General features: G+C 44.9%; 1 protein-coding gene across 2 annotated transcripts in view; it reads left to right on the top strand.

Annotated features, from left to right (window-relative positions):
• The window catches only part of cdh4 (cadherin 4, type 1, R-cadherin (retinal)), a 239,700-nt gene that overhangs the window by 69,977 nt on the left and 145,058 nt on the right, over nucleotides 1–24,665 (top strand). For both annotated transcript variants that reach the window (XM_030421043.1, XM_030421042.1), the window contains exon 3: nucleotides 24,116–24,139. In XM_030421043.1, coding sequence (XP_030276903.1) covers nucleotides 24,116–24,139 — 24 coding nt within the window. The remainder of the gene's footprint in view (nucleotides 1–24,115; nucleotides 24,140–24,665) is intronic.

Here is a 24,665-nt window from a genome sequence, read left to right as displayed (position 1 = left end):
AACATTCACAAAAAAGCAATCCCAACACTATTTTGCAAGGGCAGTTGAGTCTTGTCTCGCATAGCCACACTGTCGCTGCATCCGAAGACGAATGTGATCGGTTGAAGGAAATACAAATAAGCCAGAGTGTTTTTCTCCCTCCAACACAGTGATAATGGGTGTAGTCACACCGTTCTCCAGCATTGGCTCAGAACTCAGTAGCTAGGTTTGGCTATGCAAGACTCATCTGCGCTAATCGACAGTTATATATTAACTGTGTAAAGTATTACTACATGTATTGCGAAAGATGTCCCTCAAAGTGACGGACAGGGTGGGAATTTCACGCCGCCCATGGCTACCCCACACTTTGGCCTTGATGCCCTGTGAAAAAAAATCATCGTACAGCCACAGAGGCCTTTGTGCCCATGGCCCTGTCCGATTTTGCTCAATGGCCTTTGTGCCCTGTCATGTGGCCTTGGTGCCCCTGAAAAAAAAAAATTTTGAAGGGCAAATGGCCTCGCCCCTAAAATGACGAAATTCCAACCCTGGTGACGGACCCCACAAAGAATTATCAGCAGTTCCCTTCACCTCTGCGCAGCATTTTAGCATCTTTTAGCAAATTGTTTTGGTTTTACAGGGCACAACTTTGACTTTTTTGGTTCACATTTCATGGCCATCCCCAAAGCCCCAAACAACAAACAGACATAACTTTCAACTAGCTGGTGAACAAGGCGGAGTGACAGATAATTCCCCTCAGGTACTGGAGGAGTCCAGAACAGAGCTAAAAGGAGTGAGATTATTGGACTCATTCATCAGGTAGCCAAAAACATGACAATAAATGAATTGCTAATGTTGCCTGCTCACTGCCATGACATTCACCATGGCGACTTTCGAAGGTAATATACAGTATACTACGTTCGGTTGTGTTACATTTGGTTCCACTGCCCCCCAGATGCCACACAATGAGTATAGGTGAGTATACAATGAGTATTCTGCTGACACAATGGTCCTTGTCCCGTCTGTGTGGACTTCATCTGCTCCGCTCGTGTTTTCCTCGCTTGCCTCTGTTTCCTCTCACCTCCCCGAAATGTGCTATTTGGTGAATCTGAGACGACACATTGACCGCATGTGCGAAAGTGAGTGTAAATGTGTTAGTGTGTATGTGAGAGACTTGCGACCTCCACACATTGTCTTCCTGTCTTTTGCCCAGTGCATGCTGGGATAGACTCCTGTGACCCTGGGAAGGAGTAAATGGGTAAAGAAAATTGATAGACAAAAGCGAGTCGGAGCAGATTGCCACAAAGCTGCGTTTGTGGAGAGGTGATGTGTTTTTTTCCAAACGAGAGTGCATCTAGCACTCTTCTTAACTGTTTCATCGGTTGCTCAGATATTGCAGGGACTCGGCAAACGTGAGGAAATAGCAGGAGCCGGCACTTAAATGCAGCTGCAGCGCTTCAAGGCAAGACTGCTTTTCACTTTTGAAGTGTGCGGCTATCCGTACAGTATTGATATTATGTCTTAGTTTTTCATTTCTGGTGGAAAATGTGGTGAGGTCTCCGGGGGAGTTCAGCATGTTCTCGGCTGTTAAAAGAGCCCCGGACCTCGATGAGTCCCTGCGAACTCTGCCACTGGATGCCTGAGGGGACGAATATTTCCCAGACTCAATCCTCCTAAAAGAGGAGTGTTTGGTCAAGAGCTGTTACTCATTTTATTCCCCTACCTCCCCCTTGCCTACACTCATTTCCTCTCCTCTTTGGTGTCTCCCTCAGTCTCTCGCTCCAGTGGCGATGTGACAAGTGAACAATGATTCATATGCAGTGAGTGCAGAATGGAGCCTATTTCACATGTCTTGTGAGCCCCACTGAAGTCACCCAGCGCCGCCACACATCGCATCCTGGACACACACACACACACACACACACACGTGCACACCTTGCTCTGGGATAGTTATGAATTTTCATGTCAGTGGTGTGAAGCTGGCAGCGTAAGAGGAGACAGGGAGGCAGAGAAGGCTCTGATGTTTACACATCTCAGATAAATGGCCGCGCTGTTTGCTTTAATAACCGCGCTGAATACAGAGACACATGTAATTGCTTTGATGTTGCTCTGATGGCTACAAATAATGGCACTCGCCATGATTATGGAGTCAGTTAGGTGCTGGAGGCGTACACACAGGCCGGCGTGCACGGACTCACACGTGCCACTGTACGGGAGAATTTCCCCGTCCCTCACCTCCCTCAGTCTCTGTCTGGATTCCCGCCCCAAGGGCTTGATTTAGATGAAATGCCACTTTTAATGGAAAACTTGATGGAAGCAAAACAACAACTTGGAATATTGCTTGTGTAAGTAGGGAGGCAAGTGGCAGGGCGATGTGAGCAGCAGGGGTTGTTCCTCTCTTGATTGTACTCTCGCTGAGTTCATTGGCTGCCTGTATGATATTAGCGCTGTAGCAAATGTAGCCCCGAGGCAGGCAGGGCAGCCGGCACGCCGCTGCTCTTTATAGATGAGCGAACCGGGAGGAAGTGCGTCTGCAGCCTGGCCCCGCTGCGGAACAAGCCGAGGGGGAGTGGACGGCGGTGATAAGTGCCGCAGCGGCTCATCATATCTTGTCCTTTCTTCCCTTGTTTTCATCTGGCTTGCTTCTCGTCTTAATTGCTTTCGTATCATGAATTTGTATGAGTTGCACTCACATTAATGAGACACACACCTCCCTGGCAGGCCGGCGTTATTTGTTGCTCGATTGCCTTCAATATACGAGGGTTGCCGCTGAAACACTCTGCTTATTTCGCTCCCGCTGCCAGCTGCTCCTCTGCATCAAACCAGCGGGTATTTCTTAATGTCAGTGGTGCAGCAAATGATCGTGGCCTGTCACGGGCAGCTCCAGGACCTCCCCCTGGCCCTGTTTGTAGCAGTGCAGATATTAGCTCCAATATCATTTATGTGCACTGCCGTGCAGTTTTGTGTTTCTATAGTAACTCTGGCCACACAGAATTCCCATATGCCGGCGTTGTAATTAATTTATCTCTATTGATCTCGTGTATCCCTCAAGCTTTTCAGCGGGGTGGCCTGAAAGCCGAGAGCTGGATTGTTGATTGAATGCACAGTCTATCTTCAGAAGCGATCGCAAATCAGGGCCCATAGGGGAATAGCTGGGAGAGAGCCAGATTATGTTCTTTCATGCTGCAGTGGTAATGATTCATTTCCATCATACAAGACACAAGTGACTGTAATTGCAGGTTTAGTCGTGGGCAGCAGCCTCTCTGCCCTGCTCGCGGTCGTGTGAGCTGCCGTGGCAGAGGCTCGGCTGCAGGAACAGGCGCACACGGCGCTGCATACATACAGATTATTCTCCAGATTCTGCTTTTGATGCATTTTGGCATAGAGGGGGGAAGATGCTTCAGGTTCAGATTTTTATAATAAGCCGTTCCTGCCAGCTCCCAGCACAGTCTGACATTTACTCAGAGCAGGGCAAATAAGGATAGAGAGAGAAAATAAAGGAATATTTGCCCAAGGATCTTCAACTCTCTACTTGCCCCCCCCCCCCCCCCCTCTCCTTCATATCTCCTCACACACGCACTTTTTTTTCACTTCCCAGGTATCGTGTTTCTTCTACGCATCTTTGGACGAGTAGGAGGCCCCCCCTGGCAAACAGATGAAAAGAGATGATCTTATAAACCTCTCCAAAACATCTCAGGGATTGCAGAGTCCAGCGTGGTGCACAACAAATGTTTGCATAACAACTGTTGTATTCATTATACCCACTCAGTGATGCAGAGGAGAAATCTCGAGTCGTGAACCTGATTCACGCCTTTGGAAAAAAAAGAGAAAAAAAAGAAAAAAGGAACTTAACACACAGTCATTTTCACCGCTTATGTTTCCTATCTTAACCCAGGGGTGCAGCTTTGGGAAATAAATAGCTATCAAAGACAGGAAAATGAGAGAGAGGAGGAGACGGAGCTGGAGGAGAATGATAGGGGCAGTAATAGCACAAGACAACTCAACGGGAGGCAAGAAAAAGTCGAACTCAAAGCAGCAGAAGGAAGATGGAGGGGAAAAAAAAAAGTAATGATGGCTCACCTTATGTCAGCTTCTGTGACAGAAATGACTCGCAAGTTTAGAGACTGGCGTTGTCATGGAAACAGATTTTTGTGCTGCTGACAGGCGTGTGGTCCCTTTGTGTTTTTTCCAGCGGATGACAATGCCCACCGATAAAGATGTCACCCCGAGAAAAATAGGTGTTGGTCGTCAGTGGCCCTGAGTGCTGACATCGCCTCCGCTGGAGCCGCATTGTCCCGGCCGGTCCGCCGAGGATTCCAAAGGCTGCTCCAGTATGTCTCTGTTTTAATTGAATTTGAAGAGCGCTCCCCACAGGGCCTGTTTAAGATAACACACTGCCGGGAGATGTGACATGTTGCGAACTGTGTCGAAAAAGATACAGTTCGCCTCCTCGTGTTTGACGAGTGTGGGACGGGGAGGACTGAAGCAAAAAAAAAAAAAAAAAAAAGACAGAGAAGTCGACCGTCCTCTTATCATGAATTCAGTCCTTGCAACCACTCAACTAATATACTCAAGGAGGAGGATAATAAAACTCATTACTATTAGATCAGGATTAGAGGAGGGATTGCCCCGTAATCCTTCTACCAACACTCTCACTGTGAATCTTCCAGAATATTCCAGCGTTTGTGCTAATGATCATCAAGGCTAGTCATGTGCGGCGTTGAGGTTCACACTTTGTCCTGGCATCCTCGCACGAGTCTTTGCGCTGGAGGCAAAAAGTCCTGTTTGTCATGTCCGTGCTGCCGTGCACGGGGGCCGCGATTTTTAATTAAAAGTCGTCGTATCTCTCTCTCCAACATTGGGATGTGTGATCACTGCCTGTCACTTCAGCTCAACAAAAACATGTTTATTTTTGGTCCCAGATTCATTTAATGGGCTTGTCAAAACTGATGAAAATTAGAGGAGGCAGAGGCGGCTGATAAGCCCCACTGTTATTAGATGGGCTGGAGCTGTTGTTTGTCTGCCTTAGTTTGTCCTGTGTTGACGCATAAATGCCTGTGTACCGCAAGCCGGCAATCTGAGGAAAACACACAACCTTTCACTACTGCTAATTCTCCTTCCTAGACGCACAAAGCCATGATTAAAGTTTGCTCGGCACAAACTTTTAAGAATGAATGAAGAGGTTTCACACGTGGAGCCAATGAGGGAGCTGGGCGGTGGGGCCTTAGATTTGTTTCAATCAGGAGAGACTTTGTTCTGAAAGAATAAGTGTTTTCAGTGCCCTGAGCACATCAGATCTGCGCGTCCACAATATTTTTAGGAGCCGTGAGTAAGTAGGTAAAACCCCGACGGTGGTGGCGGTGACGGGATGAGATGAATGGCTGAAGGTCTGGATGTGATGAGGGGGGGCTGAATGGGGCGTCGGAAGGGTCGCAGCGGTTTTGCACCGAGACAACAGCAGCAATCTGGTCGGCCCATAGACAGCTGATCACAGAGTGGTCATCAAGGTGGCCCTCCTGACTGAACCCGGGCTGAGCTACCTCAACAGCAGGACAAGAGGTTTCTTTACTCCCAACGGCTTAAAGACACACCGAGTCCCTCATAATCCAAAATTATTTCAAAGAAAGCAACCCAATCTCCAATTAACCTTTTGCATCAGCTGTTCTTATGTAGTAGTACGATTCACTTGACATTTGCGGAGGACGCGCTGTTTTTTCTTTCTCCGTATCAATCCATCGTATTATTCTCCTCACATAAAAAAGTGTTTTGATATGCCATGATAGAAAATATTACTGGTATTACCGCAGCTCGCAGCCACTGTCATAATTTGCAGATTATCGTTTTCTGATCGTGGTCTGACTTTTTACGTCGGGCCGAACAGAAGTCGCACTGGTGTTTTTCCTCGTTCCTTCGCGTCCAAACAAAGCAGCGTCATCTCTGAAGTTTTCCAGACGATTCCCTGGCGCGAGCCGAGGACGATGAATCTTTTTTTGGGGTTTTTTTTCGGTCTAGCAAAATGACGGCTCCGCTGATCAGTCAACATGCATACAGTAGGGCGGATTCGCCGCGGTGTATTCCCTGTAACGTTTGTAGCGTCCATCCCTGAGTCTACTGCGTGCCTTCTGAAGTGTAGAGCAGCAGAAGCAAATAGACATGGGAGCAAACAAGCTCCTGTTCTTATTTGCTTTGGTGCTTTCTGTCTTTGTTGTCTCTCCTGAACACAGAACAGAAAGCAAAAGTTAGATTTTTTGGAACAAATCCTCTGAGGGGCCGAGCAACAGTGCACCGGTGCTGCCTGGTGCGCACTGAATAAAGTCATGTATCAAATAAGAAAGTAGGACTTTTATATCTGTATCTGAGTGTCACCACAGAGCCACATGATGATAACTATATTTCTACTAATGGTAGAATATTGGGCCAGTTTCTGCAGAACTTTATATCAGATTGTGTTTTTATAGGTAGGATACAAGAACATGATGGGATTTCACTGCTTTGCTGCCACCCATAATACAGCGCCGTCATATTTGCTCCACAGAGGGTGGCTTTATTGGAAAGCTCTTCTCGGGGAGGTTACGCAGACAGATGACAGCATGACATACGGATGCGAGCATCTGCTCCCTATGTGGGCTTTAGTAGAGGACATAATTGCGTGGTAGTTTTATTGTGTTTGTTTTTTCAAGTCAATTGTCATCTCATAAAAATGCAAATACAGCACATATGGAACAAAACTGGGACGCCGAGAGCAAAGGGAGGGAGATTAAAGGATGGGGTAAATCACAGGAGTTGGAGAAAGAGATGAAAGTGAGGAGATGGAAAAAGGAAGTGAGACGTCAGAGGGGCGTCGTCTGCTGTGCCTCAATCTGTTCACAGGCTTCTTTGTTATTCGCGGCGGTTTGAGGTCTCAACTTCAGCGGGGCGAACGACGCATCAGAGATGACACAAACGGATGCATGATACTGTTGAATGTTACGAAGCAGGCCCCCCAAGGCACACCGTGGAGTTTTTGAACACTGGTGGCGCTATGGAGCAATATTTTAGGGAGCGGGTCCTCATTTTGGAGGAGCGTGCCCCCGTATTATGCACAGGGGCAAGGGGTGATGTGATTTAGATTGCAGCTGACTGTAAGAGAACTGCTGCAATGCATAAGCAAACAGAGAGGGGGGGGAAACAGTGCAAAAGGGGGCTAAACGATGCAGGTTTTTAAACTTTTTAAACGAGCTTCGCGAATGTTTTTACGATCAGGGAAATCCATCATCACATTTGCTGGGCCCCAGGCTCCAGGCTAACTTTTTTTTTTAACTTTTCCATTTATTTGCACCAGCACGTAATTTAGGTTCACCCGATAACACATTTTAAATCAGTTATTAAGAAGGCTTGTAAACAGGAAGGAAGGTGCAAATAGGCGTTTTCAATTTCCGCATTCAAATCACAGCAAATGTTAAGAAGAAATTGCGGAAATCCTTCACTTCTTTCATGTCTGTTTAGGTGCACCTACCGAAAATAGATGCACCCTGGAGCGCTGACAGTGCATTGTGGTGAGAAAAACTGAAGGAAGAGATAATGGTGTGTTTACTTGTTAATTTCAGAATAATTACTCCCCATATGATGTAAAATGAAGTCAAAAATGAGACTCACACACTAAAAACAGTTGGGTTAAAAAATAACCCAATTTTAACCCAGTGGGTTGGGTTATTTTTTTCGACCCAACTTTTGGGTTGAATATTTAACCCAAAAGTTGGGTTATGCTAACTACAATGTTGGGTTATAGCTTCTTTGACCCAGTAGTTGGGTTAAAATAACCCAACATTGTAGTTGAGCATAACCCAACTTTTTGGTTAAATATTCAACCCAAAAGTTGGGTCGAAAAAAATAACCCAACCCGTTGGGTTAAAATAACCCAAAAAAGGGGTTCGTCCTTATTCGACCCAGCAATTGGGTTAAATTGAATAGTTTTGGGTTATGCTGAGCTCCACTACTTCCTTAACTTAAACAGGCTCCTTTACTTCCTGTCTTACATTATTGGACAAATTGATTAATCCAGGTGTGTCTGACCATAGGGTTAGGGTACAAGCGTGTAATGTTATACAATCTTCGCTAACAACATATCCATACCTTGAATACACGAGGCGAATCCTTTACGATGGAGTTCACGTACACGAGAATCAGGAGAAACACAGAGCGCGAGGCGGTGATCCAAGTCAAACGAGAAGTTGAGATCTGAACTCCGCCCACTGCACTTCTTCTTCTTCTCCTTCTTCTAGGATTCCAGGCTCACTGCGCTGTTTCGAAGCATTGCCCATCCTTTCCAGAGAATTTATTTCAAACGGCAGACAGCCATTGAGCCAATTTCACCACATCGAATCATGATTTCTTTTTTTTTCATTATTATTATTATTATTATTACCACCAACATTGCTGTGTATGGTCACAGTATTCATATACAGCATGCTTAAGTATTTAGTACCTCTTTAAAAGGTAAAGGACGCATTTCATGTACATAAGGTGTGTGATTATAAATAATGTTAATGAGATTACTCCATAAAATACTCCCCGTCAAGAAAAAAATAACTTTTTATTAAAACAAAAACAAAAACAAGCCTCTAACCCAAAAAATTGGGTATTCTCTGAAAAACAACCCAAAAATGGTGCATATCCTTGAAAACCCAGAAATTGGGTTAAAATAATAGCCCTATAACCCAGAAAATGGGTTACTCTTTATAAAAATAACCCAACAATTTAACCCAACACTAACAACCCATAAATTGGGTTGCCAAAATAACCCAACATTTTTTAGTGTGCACCTTAGTTTTAGCTTTCAGTGTAGCGGCCGTGGTCGGGATCATTGAATGTGTTGATGAATCTGTCATACAATACACAGTATCAGATGTACACTGGATGAACGTTGGGTATTCTTCTTAGTCTTGACGATACACTGGGGATTCCCTGACTGTCTGTATCCAGCACATTAAAGGCTAACTCCGCCAATTGTACACTTTAAGGCGTATTTACAATTCTTGTGGAGTATTGGTACACTAGTTTACTGCTTTTCAAAACCCTGCCACCTACAGTACCCGCAGTGCAATTTAGTTCACAAAAAGGTGCCACAAAAGGCTTTATACATGACATTTTTACATACAATGTGCGATAACACTCCCCAAGACCTGTAAGCAGACCTTTTACAGTTTCTCAGGTGGGAGACATTGTGGAGCTGACTCTTGGCTCACATCACAGCACACAAGCAAAGTTCCTCTTGGTAAAAACGAACAACACAAACACACGACTGAGAACTTGAGAAGTTCTCCCAGTAAGCAGAGAGTCTGGCAATGTGCAGTGAGCATAAATGTCATGAAGGGAAAAACAGGAATCTCTGATTTCTTGTCTCCTCTTACTGTCACTGTTTAGAGGATTAACGCTGACTTACTGTAGCTCCAGTCGAGGCTACACAACAACCCCGACGCTCGTCGGAGAGTCCTGACTACCGCCTCATGCATTGAGATACACTTACTGCTTTAAGAGCAGTTTCTTAAATCATCACCATATGCAACAATAGACATAACAGCAATTATCCCTCTATATATGTTTTACTATACTATAGTGGTATATGTTGAATTATGTCTTAAGGGCCCCTTCATCTAAACAATGCAGCACCTTAATGTACGCCATAAAGCCCTCACACACGCACACACACACACACACAAACATAAGCACACACCTGCCTGAAACATTTGGAGAGGCCACAGAAAGTGTTGAAAAGCAAATGGCCCCTGAGTGTTTCTTCAGTCCCTCATAAGAGGAATTTGAAGAGTGTTCTCTGTCCACTTAGTGCATTCACATACCTAAGTGCTCTGTTTGACCTTCTCACTCCGTCTCGGTGCTCAGAAGCGAGCTCATCACCTCTTACAAAATGTGACCCACTCTCTCAAGTTTGCTCGTCGCCACATCCCTTGAACCAAAACCGAAAAAAAAACAAACAAACAGTGGAGCGGAAAGGGAACACAGAAATCAATGCTGAGCCTTTTGAGGAACAGGTATAAAGATCTGGCAAAGATGTGTTTCTGTTGGTTTCACACACGGCTGCACGATGTCGTAAAAAAGACTGATTATTTTGACACACGTTGCGATGGGATTCGCGGTTAGATCATTATAATTTTCAGTGGACAAACTATAGTCTATAGCTAAATGCATACCAGAGAGCCATTGCCATAAAAGAAAGTATTTAGTTCCATAAATACAACATCAACTCCTGCTGTACTCATAGTGACATTCATAGACAGCGACATTTCAGAGGCTCGGGGAGGTCACTGTGAGACGGCTGGTGTGATGCTGCATTTCAAAGTCTGACTTCATTTTGCCAGTTTTTCTTCAGGAAAAAAGGCTTGATGCCAGTCGTTTATGTGCCTCCACCTGTCAAAATGCTCTCACCGGTCCTTTCAGAGGACGTCTGAATGGGCCAGTTTGACATCCAGTTTTTTTAAGAGTCCCACCGTCTGTCATCTTCTGTTCGTGTCTCCCCGGAAGCAAAACGGCACGCGGGGTCATCCTGAGGCTCCTGTGGCCTCGTTTGGCCCACTTTTCTCAGGAATTCAGAGCCGGCAGCCCGCTTTAGAAGACGCCGCGGTAGACGCTGATGAAGCAGCGTCGACGTGCGTCTCATAATGTGCCGCGCAGCTCCTCCAGCAGACACATAATAGACCTCTAAAAGACCCAAGGGAGATTGTTAAAATAGAGCGGCAGTATACCTAAGACTAGCAGTGAAACGTTCCCACGTGGGGATCATCAAATAGACACCTATGGGATTGATGGCAGCCTTTTGCCGCCTCCTAATAGTCGCATGTTCGACAGATATGACTGCGGGGATGAGTCCCAGGTGGATGTGAAATACTTCACAGTACCTGTTAGTGCTGGTTGTCAATAGAATCCAGGGGATATGAGGGAGCCGAGGTGGGCTTGGTTGCTTGGTGAGCAGGCAGCGGTGCTCTTTGTTGGCCTAATGGTTAAACGGGGTGCTGGGGTGGTGATAAGCTGACACAGGACAAATGGAAAGAGACTGCCTGGCTGCTGCAGAGGTGTAGTCATAACAGTTTAGCGGCCTCCTCTGCTCCTTTCTCTCATGTTTTTCTCCACACACATGCTGCGTGTGACAAAAGCAGATAAAGGAGGTGATTCAACAAAAAAAAAAAAAAAAAAAAAAAAAAAGCTGTAAAGCCCTGTCAGCGCCGTCAACTTCCGCCATTCACCCTCGGCGTCTCCCTCCCAGCCTCGGCGGATCCACAGAGTCTAACTAAGCAGCTCCTGTCCTCCCCAGCCAACCCCGACTCTTGATCTCCCCAGGCCCTCTGCCATCCTTCACTGGTCTTAATGACAGACATTTATTTAATTCAGGCTAGTGGGAAAATGAGATTAGTTTCAACAGGGGAGGCCAGGACAGGGGCTGGGGGCAGAGAGAGAGGAGAGAGGCGCTGGAGAAAAACGAGAGAACGGATAGGAAGTGAGGATGTGTGTGTGTGTGTCTCGTAGTCCATCGACCTGCCACCCGCCCGCCTCTGCACCTCAAACACAAGTTATTTTAGAACAGTCCATCGCTTGTCACTCCGTCACTGACTCCATCACGGCTCACTGCAGCGCGCGCCAGCGACGGCGTCTGAGACGATGTTAATGAAGACGGTGGTGATGATGACAGTGACGGCAGGCTGTTGATGCCGTCGGTCGGTAATGTGTACGTGTTGATGTGGCTGATTTGTTCCTCGACGTTGCCTCTTTGCTTCATTATGTCGCCGTTGGGATGTTGCTCTCCGCCAGACAGCAGCGTCAGACTCCGCATGCGAGTAGAAGCATTGAGTCAGCAGTGTGTGTGTGTGTGTGCGCGGGCGAGAGAGAGAGCTTGTGCAGTCTATCGCCCTCCAGCACCAACATTGTCCACAGAGAGGAGAACTGCGACAGGAGACCTCGGTTCAGACATATGCTCAATGTAGCACTCTTCACACGCGCAGACACGGAGGCATGCACACACACGCGCACGCAATTGATTGTTCCTGCATTTGCGATTGCACTTGCACACACACACACACACACATGCGAACACGCACACTCAGCCGAATGCAAATCTTCAGAGATAAAGCACACACGGCTGTGCCTACAGAGACACAAGGCGCACTTGGCTGCCTAAAGACCCCGAAGCACATGTCAGCTCCTCCCTCCATCCCACGTTGGGGCTCTGCATTTTAACTAAACATCTGGCTGTGTCAGCACCAGTTCATCACAGCAGGGACCCCACACACATACACACACACACACACACACACACACACACACAGACACTCCCCCCCCCATCCTCCCCCTTCCTGCCTCCTTGTCTTTCCCTGCATGTCGGCAGGCAGCGCTCAGACAAAACTGCATCACACGTTGTGATTCACGGCGCTCCAGTTTCGATGAGTGAGCGTCATGCGTGCATATTCACGTAGGTTAAATCATCAGGCAGAGGTTGAAATTCCTGGCTTTTAACTGGACAGCAAGTGTGGCTGTCTATAAGTACACGCTGGCGCGCAAATGCCAAACGTCCTCACACGATGTTTACATGCTGACATGAAACCACCTACCGGGCTGCAAAAATTAATCGGCTGCTACCTACAGTGCATTAACAGTAAGGTTGAGTCACCCCATTAAATGTGTTTAGCCCTCAGGGAAAGTGCTTTAAATGTTAGCTGAGGGAAAGTACAAATAGCTTAGAACAAGCCGGACGCATTTTATATAGGGTCTGACAGCATGCATTAATGTAAGCAGTGGCGCAACACACGACTGGTTTGACTTTTGAGGCCATTAACAATGAAGGCTAGGACAATTACTGTACACTGATCTGACAATCGTGAGGAGAAACGAGAGGCCAGAAGTCAAGCTGTCTTTTCATTACAGTGGCACTGGTGGGCTATTTCCCTACTCTCCGAGAGGGTCTTTTACATCACAATGAGTCACGTTCATCGTTTAGTTTCACTCAGCTACATTCGTAACTTTTCTGGGGAAAAACTGACAACAAAAGAGTCATATTTGTGGTGCCACCGATCAAAAAATGTCTACTTTTCATTTCCACACAGCTTGCCTCAAAGCACTAGACTAAAACCAGAAAAAAAAAACCTATTCTGCCCACATCCTCTATTTTGTTTGTAGTTATTTGTCTTTTCAGATGAATGAAGTCAGTTCTTTTCTCCTCTTGTTAGTATTCCCACTGTTGATTTTTTATTGAGTTACTGGCCTTTGTTTCTCTGAACACTATTGACAATTCTTGAAACTGCAGAACAAAGAGTGCTTTTTAAATAACAGGCTCAACACTGATGACGGTAAGTAATCCTCATGTGTCGGACTCACAGTTTTTGAACCGTGGTGTCAAACATGTGACTTTGGTCCGGGTTTCTAGAGTCAAATCAAATTAAGGGGGGGGATCCCTCTCACAGGATAGACAGACATGCAATAGAATTTCTTCTCACTGAAATAGAAATTCCTACCCCATCACAAGTCATTCGAGTCATCACGTCTCAAGACAAGTCCAAGTGGAGCCTCAAGTACAGCTACATGATGTGGTAATAAAAAATAAAAAAAATTAAAAAATCATGTTGCGGTTATTTGGACAGATATTGTGATTGCAATATTATTCACGATCAGTGGGACTGATGATTTTTTGCATGACAGTTTCCGCTTTCACTAGAAAACTATAAAAATGATGATGATGTGACATCTGTTGGAGTCTGTACCAGACAAACACGTCCTCTTACGTCTGGAGAACAAGATTTTTAAGCCATAGGATCTCCGCAGCACTACGTTAAGTCATTATAGTGCTGTTTTGTCACATTTTATCTTTCATCATCATTGTTATCATTTATTTTCTGTCAAGACAAGTAACAAGTCATCAAAGCGGTGACTCGAGTCGACTGGAGTCCAAGTCAAGATGACGTAAATCAAAATCTGATCCCTATTCTAGAGTCTAGATTCAGATGGATTAGATTAGATTCAGTAGCCACTGCCAGTTTGGATACATTATCTTTGCTGTCTGAAGTTATCAGCAGTTTTGAGACACATAGCTTCTTGTCGAAACTCGCAGATGAGCATCTGATGGGCTCTCTGTTAGGGACTATGGAGAAGTTAGCATCTATGAGGTAACTTAATTAGCCTCTCAATCTGTTTGGAGCTTTTCCTCGTAGATGATGCCACAAAGAGCTGTCCGGAAATGTGAATTGCGAGCGGACACGCGACGTGTGAACGTCTGCTGCATGTTTTTTCCAGCGCGAACAGGATGAAATCTCACCCACACCCGCTGCCTTGTCTGTGACTAAGGCGGCGATGTCAAAGCACATTAAATCACAAAGTTCTGTTCACTAAGTTGTCGTCGATACATCCCCGGTGCAAGCCTTGTGGTTTTGAGTGCGGGGCACGTAGGCAATGCTTATCTCCAAAGAAAAGGGGCCTTTAGTGATTACAGTGTATTGGCAGTTGGGTGTGTGTAACAGCAGTCTCCTGAAGTGGCCCATTACCTCTGATTTAAAGTGCGTAAAGCGCAACAGGCCAGGCAATACAGTCCCTCCTGTGACGCTCCCAACAGCATTCTGCTCACGGACAGGAGGGCTGCAGAGAGAGAGAGAGAGGCAGATTATGGGAAAGAAAATGAGTCCTTTTCACCGGCATGGGATCAAATTTTCTTCAATTAATCACATTCTGTTATTCAAACTTTTTTTTCCCCCCTGCATTTGGCCTTCCGCTCAATAAAGATTTGCATGTTCGGAGACGTGCATTGGAGAAGATACTGTACACCGGAAGGCCCTCTGCTTTCAGCTGCATGCATGTTTATTCATGCAACAGCAGTCTAAGTAGTTACAGCCCTCGTGTTAACAGCAAAGTGTGCTTCAAAGCATGTCAACCATGCTGAACTTCACTAATTAGGCATGTCTTCTGAACTGGAAACACGTTTAAGCGACTGATCAAAGTGAATAATTCTGCTAAAAATACCCACGAGAGTGCAGTCGAAACCTGGCCGCGCTCACTGTTGCTGAAGTTTCCCCCGTCAGTGAGGACAGTCAAGAGAGAGAGCCATACGCCGTATCCCTCAATGTGCTGACCGGTGTCATCAACACCCCCACACACTCATGTGCTGCTGGCTGATATTGTAATCGTAGATATTGTGGATGACGTGTGGCCGCCAAAGCAGCCTGACACAAAAGCATCTCCCTGTTTGAATCCAGACTCCAAGCAGACACTCTCCTAATCCGTGATGCCAGTTTGAACAGAAGTGTGTGTGTGCATCCGGTGCTCCAGCAGCTCACACCTTCAAAACAATATTTTTCTTTCTCACAATTAACACATCTATATTAGGTCTTTGTCACACTTACGAAAGTTGAAATGCAGTCTCGGAACGCAGCCACCGGCTTGACAGCCTCCCCGTCCCTACAACTTGATCCTAAAGAGCCACATTCCCACGGATAAGATGCCCAGAAATCGAATGAGTATTTCTCTTCATTCACCTCTTTTATTGTCATATATACATTGTTTATGTGTGTATTTACGCAGCTGATTGTACCATGAGAAGTGTCATGATGACATATTCGAAGGGCATCGCAGAGGTGAATTTCATGTGGGGGGAATTTGACTTTGTTTTCTATGAGCAAATACGAGCAAGCGCCAAGCAACTAAAATTAACTCAACCGTCTTTATTCAACACTCCTTTTCTATTTCTGTCTTCCACCAACGCAATACAAATTTCCTGCTCGCATCAAGTTTTTCCGGATGACTCTCGTGATGAAGCACGAGTAAAAATGAGTCAGACGTTCGACTGAACCACCAGTGAACAACAAGCTCTACCTCCTGATCCGCAGCCGCCCTCAGGCTACAACATACTACCTACATGTTTATTCATGAATGCTAGAGGTCGGCTACTGTTATAGTGCACAATAATATATCACTGTGAAAGAGCCCATTCTGCCCAACGAGTACTTTTGATACACTGTGCTGATGATACGTACCGGTGTATTCACTTAAAGGGACTGATGTCTGTGGCCTCTTGGCAGCAGAGCAACAGTCATCACTGGGCATTAGTTTCTCCAGGACCGTGGATTAGGCAGCGCTAATCTGACCATATGGAGCTCAAGGTTTAATTGTACGTATGGAGCCGAGAACACAATTTAAACACGCATGTCTGTTAGTCCAATATGAAACTTCTTCAGCCAGCGGCCAAGGTTAATGTGTCACACCGAGGGTTCTGTATACAGTCCGTCCCTCCACAAGGGCCCTGTTACAGCGCAACGTTAATGCTCCATGTCATTGTGCTTCCATCCAGTCACTTTAGTACAATAATTAATCAAAATAAACATACAGCGCTTGACAATAAGGCTTTTATATTCGGCACTAATCAGACAACTCATTAGGCGGTAATGAGCCGACTCTGCCTGCTCTTGTCGTGTTTGGGGGAAGTTTGGCGCATGGGGAGAAGTGTCTGTGTGTGTGTTGCTGTGTGTGTGTGCAGGCATGTGTGTGTGTGTGTGTGTGTGTGTGTGTGTGTGTGTGTGTGTGTGTATTTTGTGTGTGTCAGCTCACAGACGCACATAGGCACACATGCACCCACAGATACATACACACACACACACACACACACACACACCAGCCGGCACTCCTGTAGTCCCACTCCAATTATGGCAGCATCTCACCCGGGAAGAAGCCCACTTACCCAGCATTCACTTTATGAATAATTGATTGTTTGTGCCAGTGTTATATTTGTAAATACACGTTTGCTCTCTGATTAATAGTTTTCTAGACATACTCATTTGTTCAATTTGATTAGAGTCTTAAATGTATTATTTATTAGCTGAAAATGCACTCCGGTTATTAGTCATCACAAGGGCAACAAGAAGATTTGGCATAAGGACGCATCTGCATGCAAACAGACGAGCTCGCATCAATCCGCGCTCGCTCACATGGCAGGTGGCAAGTGTGTTTGTGCGACTGCGAACATTCGAGCTGCTTCTTCGGCATGTGGCGGTGCGTGCTTTTCAGACTCACAGCTTCTTTTTTTGAAGTCTTTGAGAGTATAAAAAGGAAGCCAGTGAAGCCTTTTTTTTTATTTAGATCCATAAGTACTTGAATTGAGACCATTTGAATGCTGAAATTCCAGACACATTTACAATTCATGTTAATATGAAAGACTGTGGGTGGCTGCAAGCTTCTCTAGTGCGCCCAGAAAAGGTTATCAAACAGACAATGGCAGGTGTAATTTGGTGCTTCAGGGGAGCTCAAAACTATTTTCTTCATGTCCCTGATGAAGGAAAAGAGTGAGTGCAACCTTTGGGGGAGTTTCTAAAGCGTGGGTATGTGCCTCACCCATCGCACTGTGTGATTCTTTTCACAGCTTTGTAAAGAAACAGGTAAAAAAAAGTGTTGGACAGATTCGAAAGAGAAAAAATTGCGTGATCCAAGAAGTTTAAAGTTTTGATTTATTCCAGAGCAAAGGCAACACGAGCGGAACAAGATCGTTACGTAGCCGTTGATGTATCATTCTTTAAAGGGGCATTATGACATAGCAAAAATGATCAGCAGAACTTGAAGACAGCTATAATGTTGAGACACTATAGGCTGTGGAGATGTCTACTGTAGTTAGCATGCTAACCAGCTCAGGCCCAACCCTGCAGAGTCAAGTACTCTTGAGGGCCCTTGTGGCCTGGATGAAATGTGAGTGTGGACAGCCCTCAAGTTTCGTGGATGCAGAAATTTGGATGCAGCCTAACACTTCGTGAGCACCCACTATATGCACGGCTAACTGAGCTAACTAGCTAATGGTGGCAACAGTCAGCGGCAGTTAGCGGCTAGTCTAACGATATGCTACCCCTTATTTGCTCTCATTTAATGTATGAATTTGACATAGTGTAGGCCAATTCTCACATATTGCATCTTTAAATATAAAAGCAACTTTGATAGAATAAAAGATGAATCACAATGCCCTATTTAAAGAATTTAGAAAAACTGTCAAGGCATGTCTAAATTATCTACAATATAATGTACCATGCCGTGCCGGATATGTTTTGTATATCAGTTTAGCCAGCTGCAGCGGATCACTTTGTCACTTAATGTATTCTCAATGCACATCACAGGATGGTGGAACAACTATATGCAAGCTTTTGCTGGCTCTCTTCTTTCTGCCTCCAGGGAACGCACTAGCAAGCTATCAGAGATGATAAAAAGCACATTTCAGACTTTTGAAAACGACCCCAAGTGCGTGCTGTCGAGATTAAGGATTATTTCACATTCGGTTGTAAAGCATTCTTGCAGTCCAGCACTTAATAAATGTTCTGTTTTGTTGTTGGTACCGCCAACGCTGCCGGTGCCGTCGTGTGTGACAAAAAGGGAACTCGAAAAATCTCTTGAAGACAAACTGGAAAAATAAAATGCCATCAGGAAGGAGAACAGGAACTCGAGAAATCTCGATGTTGAGTCTGTCAAATAGTTTCGACCTCCGGCATCCGAACTGATACAATGGAGCAATTAGTCAGCACTCTAGATAATAATAGACCCTTTGCACGGCAGAGGAGGAAAAAAATGCACTGGTGGAATTTATACCATTGATGACGGTTGCATGCTATTAAGATGATCCAGCCCGGGCTCTGGTGTGGTGCATGCTCATTCACTGGCATGGCTTACTGGGAAACTTAATAGAATGGAGCCATCCTTAACGTCATTGCTCACACCTGTGCTTGGATCTCAAAACCTCTGTGGTGAAAAGGGTCTGTCAGCTGTTGTTTCACTATCACCACCGCTCTTGATGATGAGCTGGACGCTGCTACAAAGTCTGTCCTGTTTCGTGTACTGTATTGTGCACATTCTGAGTCGTGCCGCTCAATAGATTGTACATTATGTAATGATAGATGTGATAACATACAGTACACATGCATCATTTTTGTGATCCTGTCTGCTGAGGATGCTCAGTTAACAGAAGCTAGTTTGCCAGAACAGGTCCATCCATGAGATATGCAGGTCACAGAGAATACAACTGAGATTTTTTTACACACCACGAGTATGCTTTTTAGCGAAACAAAGACCAAAATGCAAGACACACAGAGGCAGGCAATTAAACAACCACAAAGTAAGCTTTAATGATGAGCTGGTCCAAGATGCAAACAACAAAAGGCAGGCAAAAGAAAGTCCGAGAGAAAGTTCGAAATCAACAACAAACAAGAAGCCACAGAGAATAAAGTGGGAATACAGAAGACACAGGGAACATGCACAGGACCACAGGAGACACACATGACTAACAGAGACTAAAGAGTTAAGTGAAAACACTAGGGCTGGGCGATAAAACAATAACGATATCTATCGCGATAGACACGTGATCAATATCAATTTCAGACACAGACACAGACACAGACCATAGAACCCCCGTATCCCTACGCATTAGCACAACAGCCCAGTTGCGCTAATGCGTAGGGATATGGAGGTTCTGTGGTTGAGAAAATGTAGTGCCAAAAGTGCCAACACACCGACTATAGATACTTTATATGACCCCACTTCAAAAATCCCGAACTATCCCATTATCATATTGTCAAGCAGCAATGTCAGCTTCTACACTATTTTGTCTCATGTCTTAGATTCTGATTCTGAAATCTTGAAAATGATTTTTGAAAAAAATGGGTAAAAAAAACAAACAATAATTATCGATATCGGCTGATATGAAACACTTCAGCCATATCGCCCAGGCCTAGAAAAACACACAAAAAAAGGTCGGAAAAACACAAATACAGGAAGTAGAGAGCAAAAAATCACACACAAGTATAACAACTCAGACCTGTTAACTAACTTGCTCTCGCAGATCGTTGATTGCGAGCGTAGCTCCGCCTCACAGCTTCACAACAGAGACGAGGTCCAATGAACCAGAGCACACACAAAAAAACACCTGTGTAGGAGTTCAGGGCCACTAATGGAGTACTTGCTGAACTGACTGGCTGTTCAAATTAGCAGAAAAATGTTTCCTCAACACCTAATCAGGCACTTTTGAGTATTCCGGTGTTGTGATTTGTGGGCTGTGGCTGATTTGGCTGCTGCAGCATGTACAGTGCCATTGTTGAAAACCTTGAAACCTGTTGCAAAGAGTTTGTGGACGAATGCCCAGCAACTCAATGTGTGTGTGTGTGTGTGTGTGTGTGTGTGTGTGTTTGTGGAGAGGGATCTCACAAACAAAACTGACAGACAAATTGCATCATCACCGTGTGTGTGTGTGTGTATTTTGCGACTGTGCATGTGTCTTTTGTGAGTGTACACTCCAGTGTGTGTTGCCGTGCTCCTCGGGAGTGCTAGCAGGCCAACTGAAGAGAGAGGGAGAAGCAGCACTGCTCTGCACCATATGCCAAATAGGAGCCAGCCTGCCAATTTGTGGGGGATACTGGCAAGTGCTAGCAAGGCTGAATTTCTTGACAGAGGGAGATGAATAATTGAACATGTGCGGAGCGCAGTTCTGTTGGGATAGAGTGGAGAGCCTTTATACACGGAGAGGAGTGGAGACAGTCGGGCTGTCTACAGGCAAAACTCTTATTTAGATAGTGATGTGTCTGCTTTTTGTAAACAAGTCAAAAAGTTGCAGAGATTTTAAAATGAACTTGAATGGATTTATGGCGAGACATGAGTGGGAGAACTCATTTATGCGTTTGGATCATAACAAGCACTGCCGAAGAGGTCAGGAGCCTTTCATCGATCATACAATTTCGCACCACGGCTACATAGGATATCAAGAAAAAACATAAACATTCTAAAAAAAAATCCGCGTGACTCAATCGATGGAGACGATTATTCAAAACGGGGTGTGCATTCCGTATTTAAATTGTAATAATTTATCAGACACTCCAGTCCAGATCAGCCTCCAGTAAATGCAACCGTACAACAAGCTTATAGGCTCTTTCACTTCTAAGCCCTTAACCCCGGGCTCTTACTCGTCAGTAGTCTTACTCAATCTCCCGACAACAGATAATTATTAATAATTTGGTAAATGGTGACCTTGAAATAGAAAATAAATAATTTTCTTTTAATGTCTGTTAACTTCAAGGCAAGCACAGTACAACCACTGTGAAAGAACAATATTTCAAGCAGAAAACAGAAAAGTAGGGGTACTCAAAAAGTAGCACATCTAACTAAGGCAGACGAGAAGAGGGAAATTATGTTAAGCACAGCTCCAGCCAGCATTTCAAGGCTTATGCCTAAAATAAATGTCAGTGCGACTTTTGGCATGTTGGTGTTGTGTCAGATTTACTTCAAATCCAGGCTGCCAAATGTGAGAAAGTATTCATGACAGCTTTCAAGGGGTGATAACTAGTCGGATACGAGACCTTTCCCCCATATGCCATTATCACATCAGCGTCTCCAAGCGGATCCTCTCACTGTGCTTTGAGTAAAAGGAAAAACAGGAGTTTACATCCATGCTGCGGCTTTACTTGTCATGTTGGCACGCTGGTGCTTTGAGCTAAATTCTGACATCAGCATGCTAATCCTCACAATGACAATGCTACATTCACTGATTAGCACTAAACACAAAATACACCTGAGGCTGATGAGAGTACCACTAGTTTTGCAGGTATTTGGAGATAAAGCAGTGTTGGACTTTGCGTTAAAGGGATATTCCGGTGTAAGTTTAATCCATGGTCTAAATCACTGTGAAACTGTGTTACACTCCCTCTCGAGAGATCAAGTTAGCAGACCGCTAATTTACGGAGTTTTATCAACCTCAGAAACAACCGCATGACAACAATACACTGCAGTAAATGGATCCAAATATAAACCGCCACCAAAAAGCCACAAATAATGCTCAGAACAGCACCAAACTTCAGCAACAGTCCAAATAGGGTCTCAGCACATAGACTGGGGCATCTAACCTCCGCTAGCTTAGCTAGGGAAGCTATTGGGATGCTAAAAACATAGTTCAACTCTCCTCCATCAGCTTCCGGGTCGGGGAAGTCCCAACGCGATGATTACCAAGTGCGATTAAAAAATGCTCAATTCCGTTCTTTTCCCTGTCCGCTCTCGTAAATAACTGTTATAAACTGGCAGGTAAGACACATATGAACTTTGATTGCTTTTCCATGGAGTCATAATCATACATTTTCATCCATGAGCCGCGGAACTCTACTGCACTCGGTAATTGAGTCGTCGGGACTTCCCGTCAACAGGAAGCTGCTGCAGAAGAGTGGTAAATTTTGTCAGCTTTTCTGTAGAAATCCATCTAAGCTAGTGGAGGTTAGATGCCTTGGACGATGTGCTGAGACCCTATTTGTACTGTTGCTGAAGTTTGGTGCTGTTCTGGGCATTATTTGTGGCTTTCTTGGTGGCGGTTTATATTTGGACCCATTTACTGCAGTGTATTGTTGTCGTGCGGTCGTTTCTGAGGTTGATAAAACTCACAAACTCAGTTTCACTGTGATTTAGACCATGGATTAAATTTACACCGGAATATCCCTTTAAATGAAACGTCAGTGGTTAACCTGCTTGAGTCAGGAGTGGCATCAGGATTCACCCTCTGTGGACCATGAATGTTTGTAAAAAAAAAAGTCATAGCAGGCGATTAAAGGTTAGAATCTTAGTTTAAACATTCAAATATTAAATAAATGCTCGGCCCATTGTGAAGAAATTACAGTTTTGACATTATGATGATTAGATATCTACTGAAGATGGAATGCTAACCTGCTAGCCCCAGTCCCAAAGCTCCTGTGCTAGCGATGTGAACACCAACACTCCCCTGGTGCGCCAAGCTCTCATTCTGTACTGCTAGCTGTGCACCTAGCGACCTGTAAGAACAGTTAGCTGCAGTTAGCGCTTAATCTGGAAATATGCTGCCCCCTTTTTGTATTGAGAATCAATTAGACAGGACACCAGTTATCACATATTGCACTTTTAATGTTGGGCGATAGGGCTTAGAACAGTATTGCAATATGTTTAGACTGTGTCACGAGCAGCAATGTCGTGATACGAGCAATATATCTCCCTATCTTAATATCTCCTCAAAAAGCACTTCATGAAGACACAAGGCCCGGGTGACAAAATCAAATATCAACTGGTAGAGGCAAGTGTTAGAAAAAATAGAGCAGTCTGATCACTTTACTATAATACAGCCTTAAAACTAGGAAAAGTCAACTCTTACGCCTATCACAATATAATGATATCCAAAATCTAAGATGATATGTGGTCTCATATCTGGGCAATGATATAACATCTATATACCACCCAGCCCTACAGTCTGTACAACACTTGTTGAGATGTTTTAGTCTTCACAAAAATACTCGACTGACTTTAACCACACATTTGGCTAAGAACTGGCTCTCAGACTGTTATGAGAAAGTGATTTCAAGTGACTCATATGCAACATTAGCATTTTTTATCAGTGGGATGCTGGTTTCTTGCTAAAGCAGGAACAAACTGAAACCTAAAGTTTTCAAATTAAATCTATCTGATAAAAGTTGGTATTTTTCTGAGTTTCAGTCGGCTTTAAGGCTCTCTGGATTAAAAATGTAAGCAATAAATGCAAAACCGAGCCATGGAGATTGCCTCTGATCAAATCTCACTGAGCGACTCCGCTGGAGGACACGAGAAGGGCAGGAGACATCAGGAGCCTCCACGGCTGCCTCTCCTTCTTTCTGTCACCCAGCCGCGGCGCCCAGGTCTGAATAAGTGTCGCCCACGACGGTGTGCAAAAGTGTGTGCAATGTGCATATGCAATATCCTGCAATTCTCCTACGTTTCGTTGAGCGAGCACAAGAGCAATATAGACATCACAACAAGTGTTTGAAGATAATGATGAATCCCAGTGCTTGAGGCAATGACAAGAAGTATAAGAGAGAAAACAAACTGTATTCTGGTTAAATGGTGCTGCCCGGATAATAGACAGAGACAAATGTGAGCGACTACGCAGTTGTGACAGCAAATTTTCTCCCAATAGCAGCCCTCCGTTCTGTGTGTGTCACTGTCCGGCTATTGCCTGTGACTTCCCATTAATCCTCAGAAATTGATCTGTTTTGTTCTCTTGTTTAACGGTGACTTTAGTATTGCGATGCCACTTTTACTGAAGCCCATTATGTTCTAATCATCCTCTCTCCTCTCTCCTCCCTCCCCTTGCCCTTCCTCTCTCCCTCTGTGACAGATACCGCCCTGTCCAGCGAGCGTGGTAAGTACCGCAGCCGAACACTCCCTTGATTTACAGCCATCTGTGCGTGGACTCTGCCAGCAACAGCGGATTGGCTGTTTGTGTTGATGTGTGGAAGGAACCATTCTCAGATGTTTGTCTCGGTGGGAGGGGGGGGGGGGGCCGAGCCACAGACATCATTTGCATCACCGGGAAGCTATTTTGCCGCTGCATCACGTCGCGTGTCACAGCAAATGTTGAAACGAGGAGAAAAACATCAAGTGGAGGCAATTATGAAAGCAGCATCGGCGGACCCATGTGGCCAATCAGAGCTGGAATTCAGCATATTCTCCCTGCACGCTTTTTGCCTCGACCTACTTAGTCAATTTACCCCCTTTTGACTCCAATAGAATTCAATAAGGGGCCAATAAGGAGTGTCTTTTCCCCAGCTATGGTGGAACCCATCTCCATGTAGTCTAAATAGAGAGTAGATGGATTCCCCCACTGAGGTTGCCTCTGTTTTCATTTTATTTTGAATTTGACTCCCCTCCACCGTGCTGTTATTAAT

Source organism: Sparus aurata, chromosome 6, assembly GCF_900880675.1.
Source record: "Sparus aurata chromosome 6, fSpaAur1.1, whole genome shotgun sequence".
Taxonomy (NCBI): Eukaryota; Metazoa; Chordata; class Actinopteri; order Spariformes; family Sparidae; genus Sparus; species Sparus aurata.
Note: the sequence above shows the minus strand (reverse complement) of the source record. Positions and strands in the feature narration are given on the sequence as shown.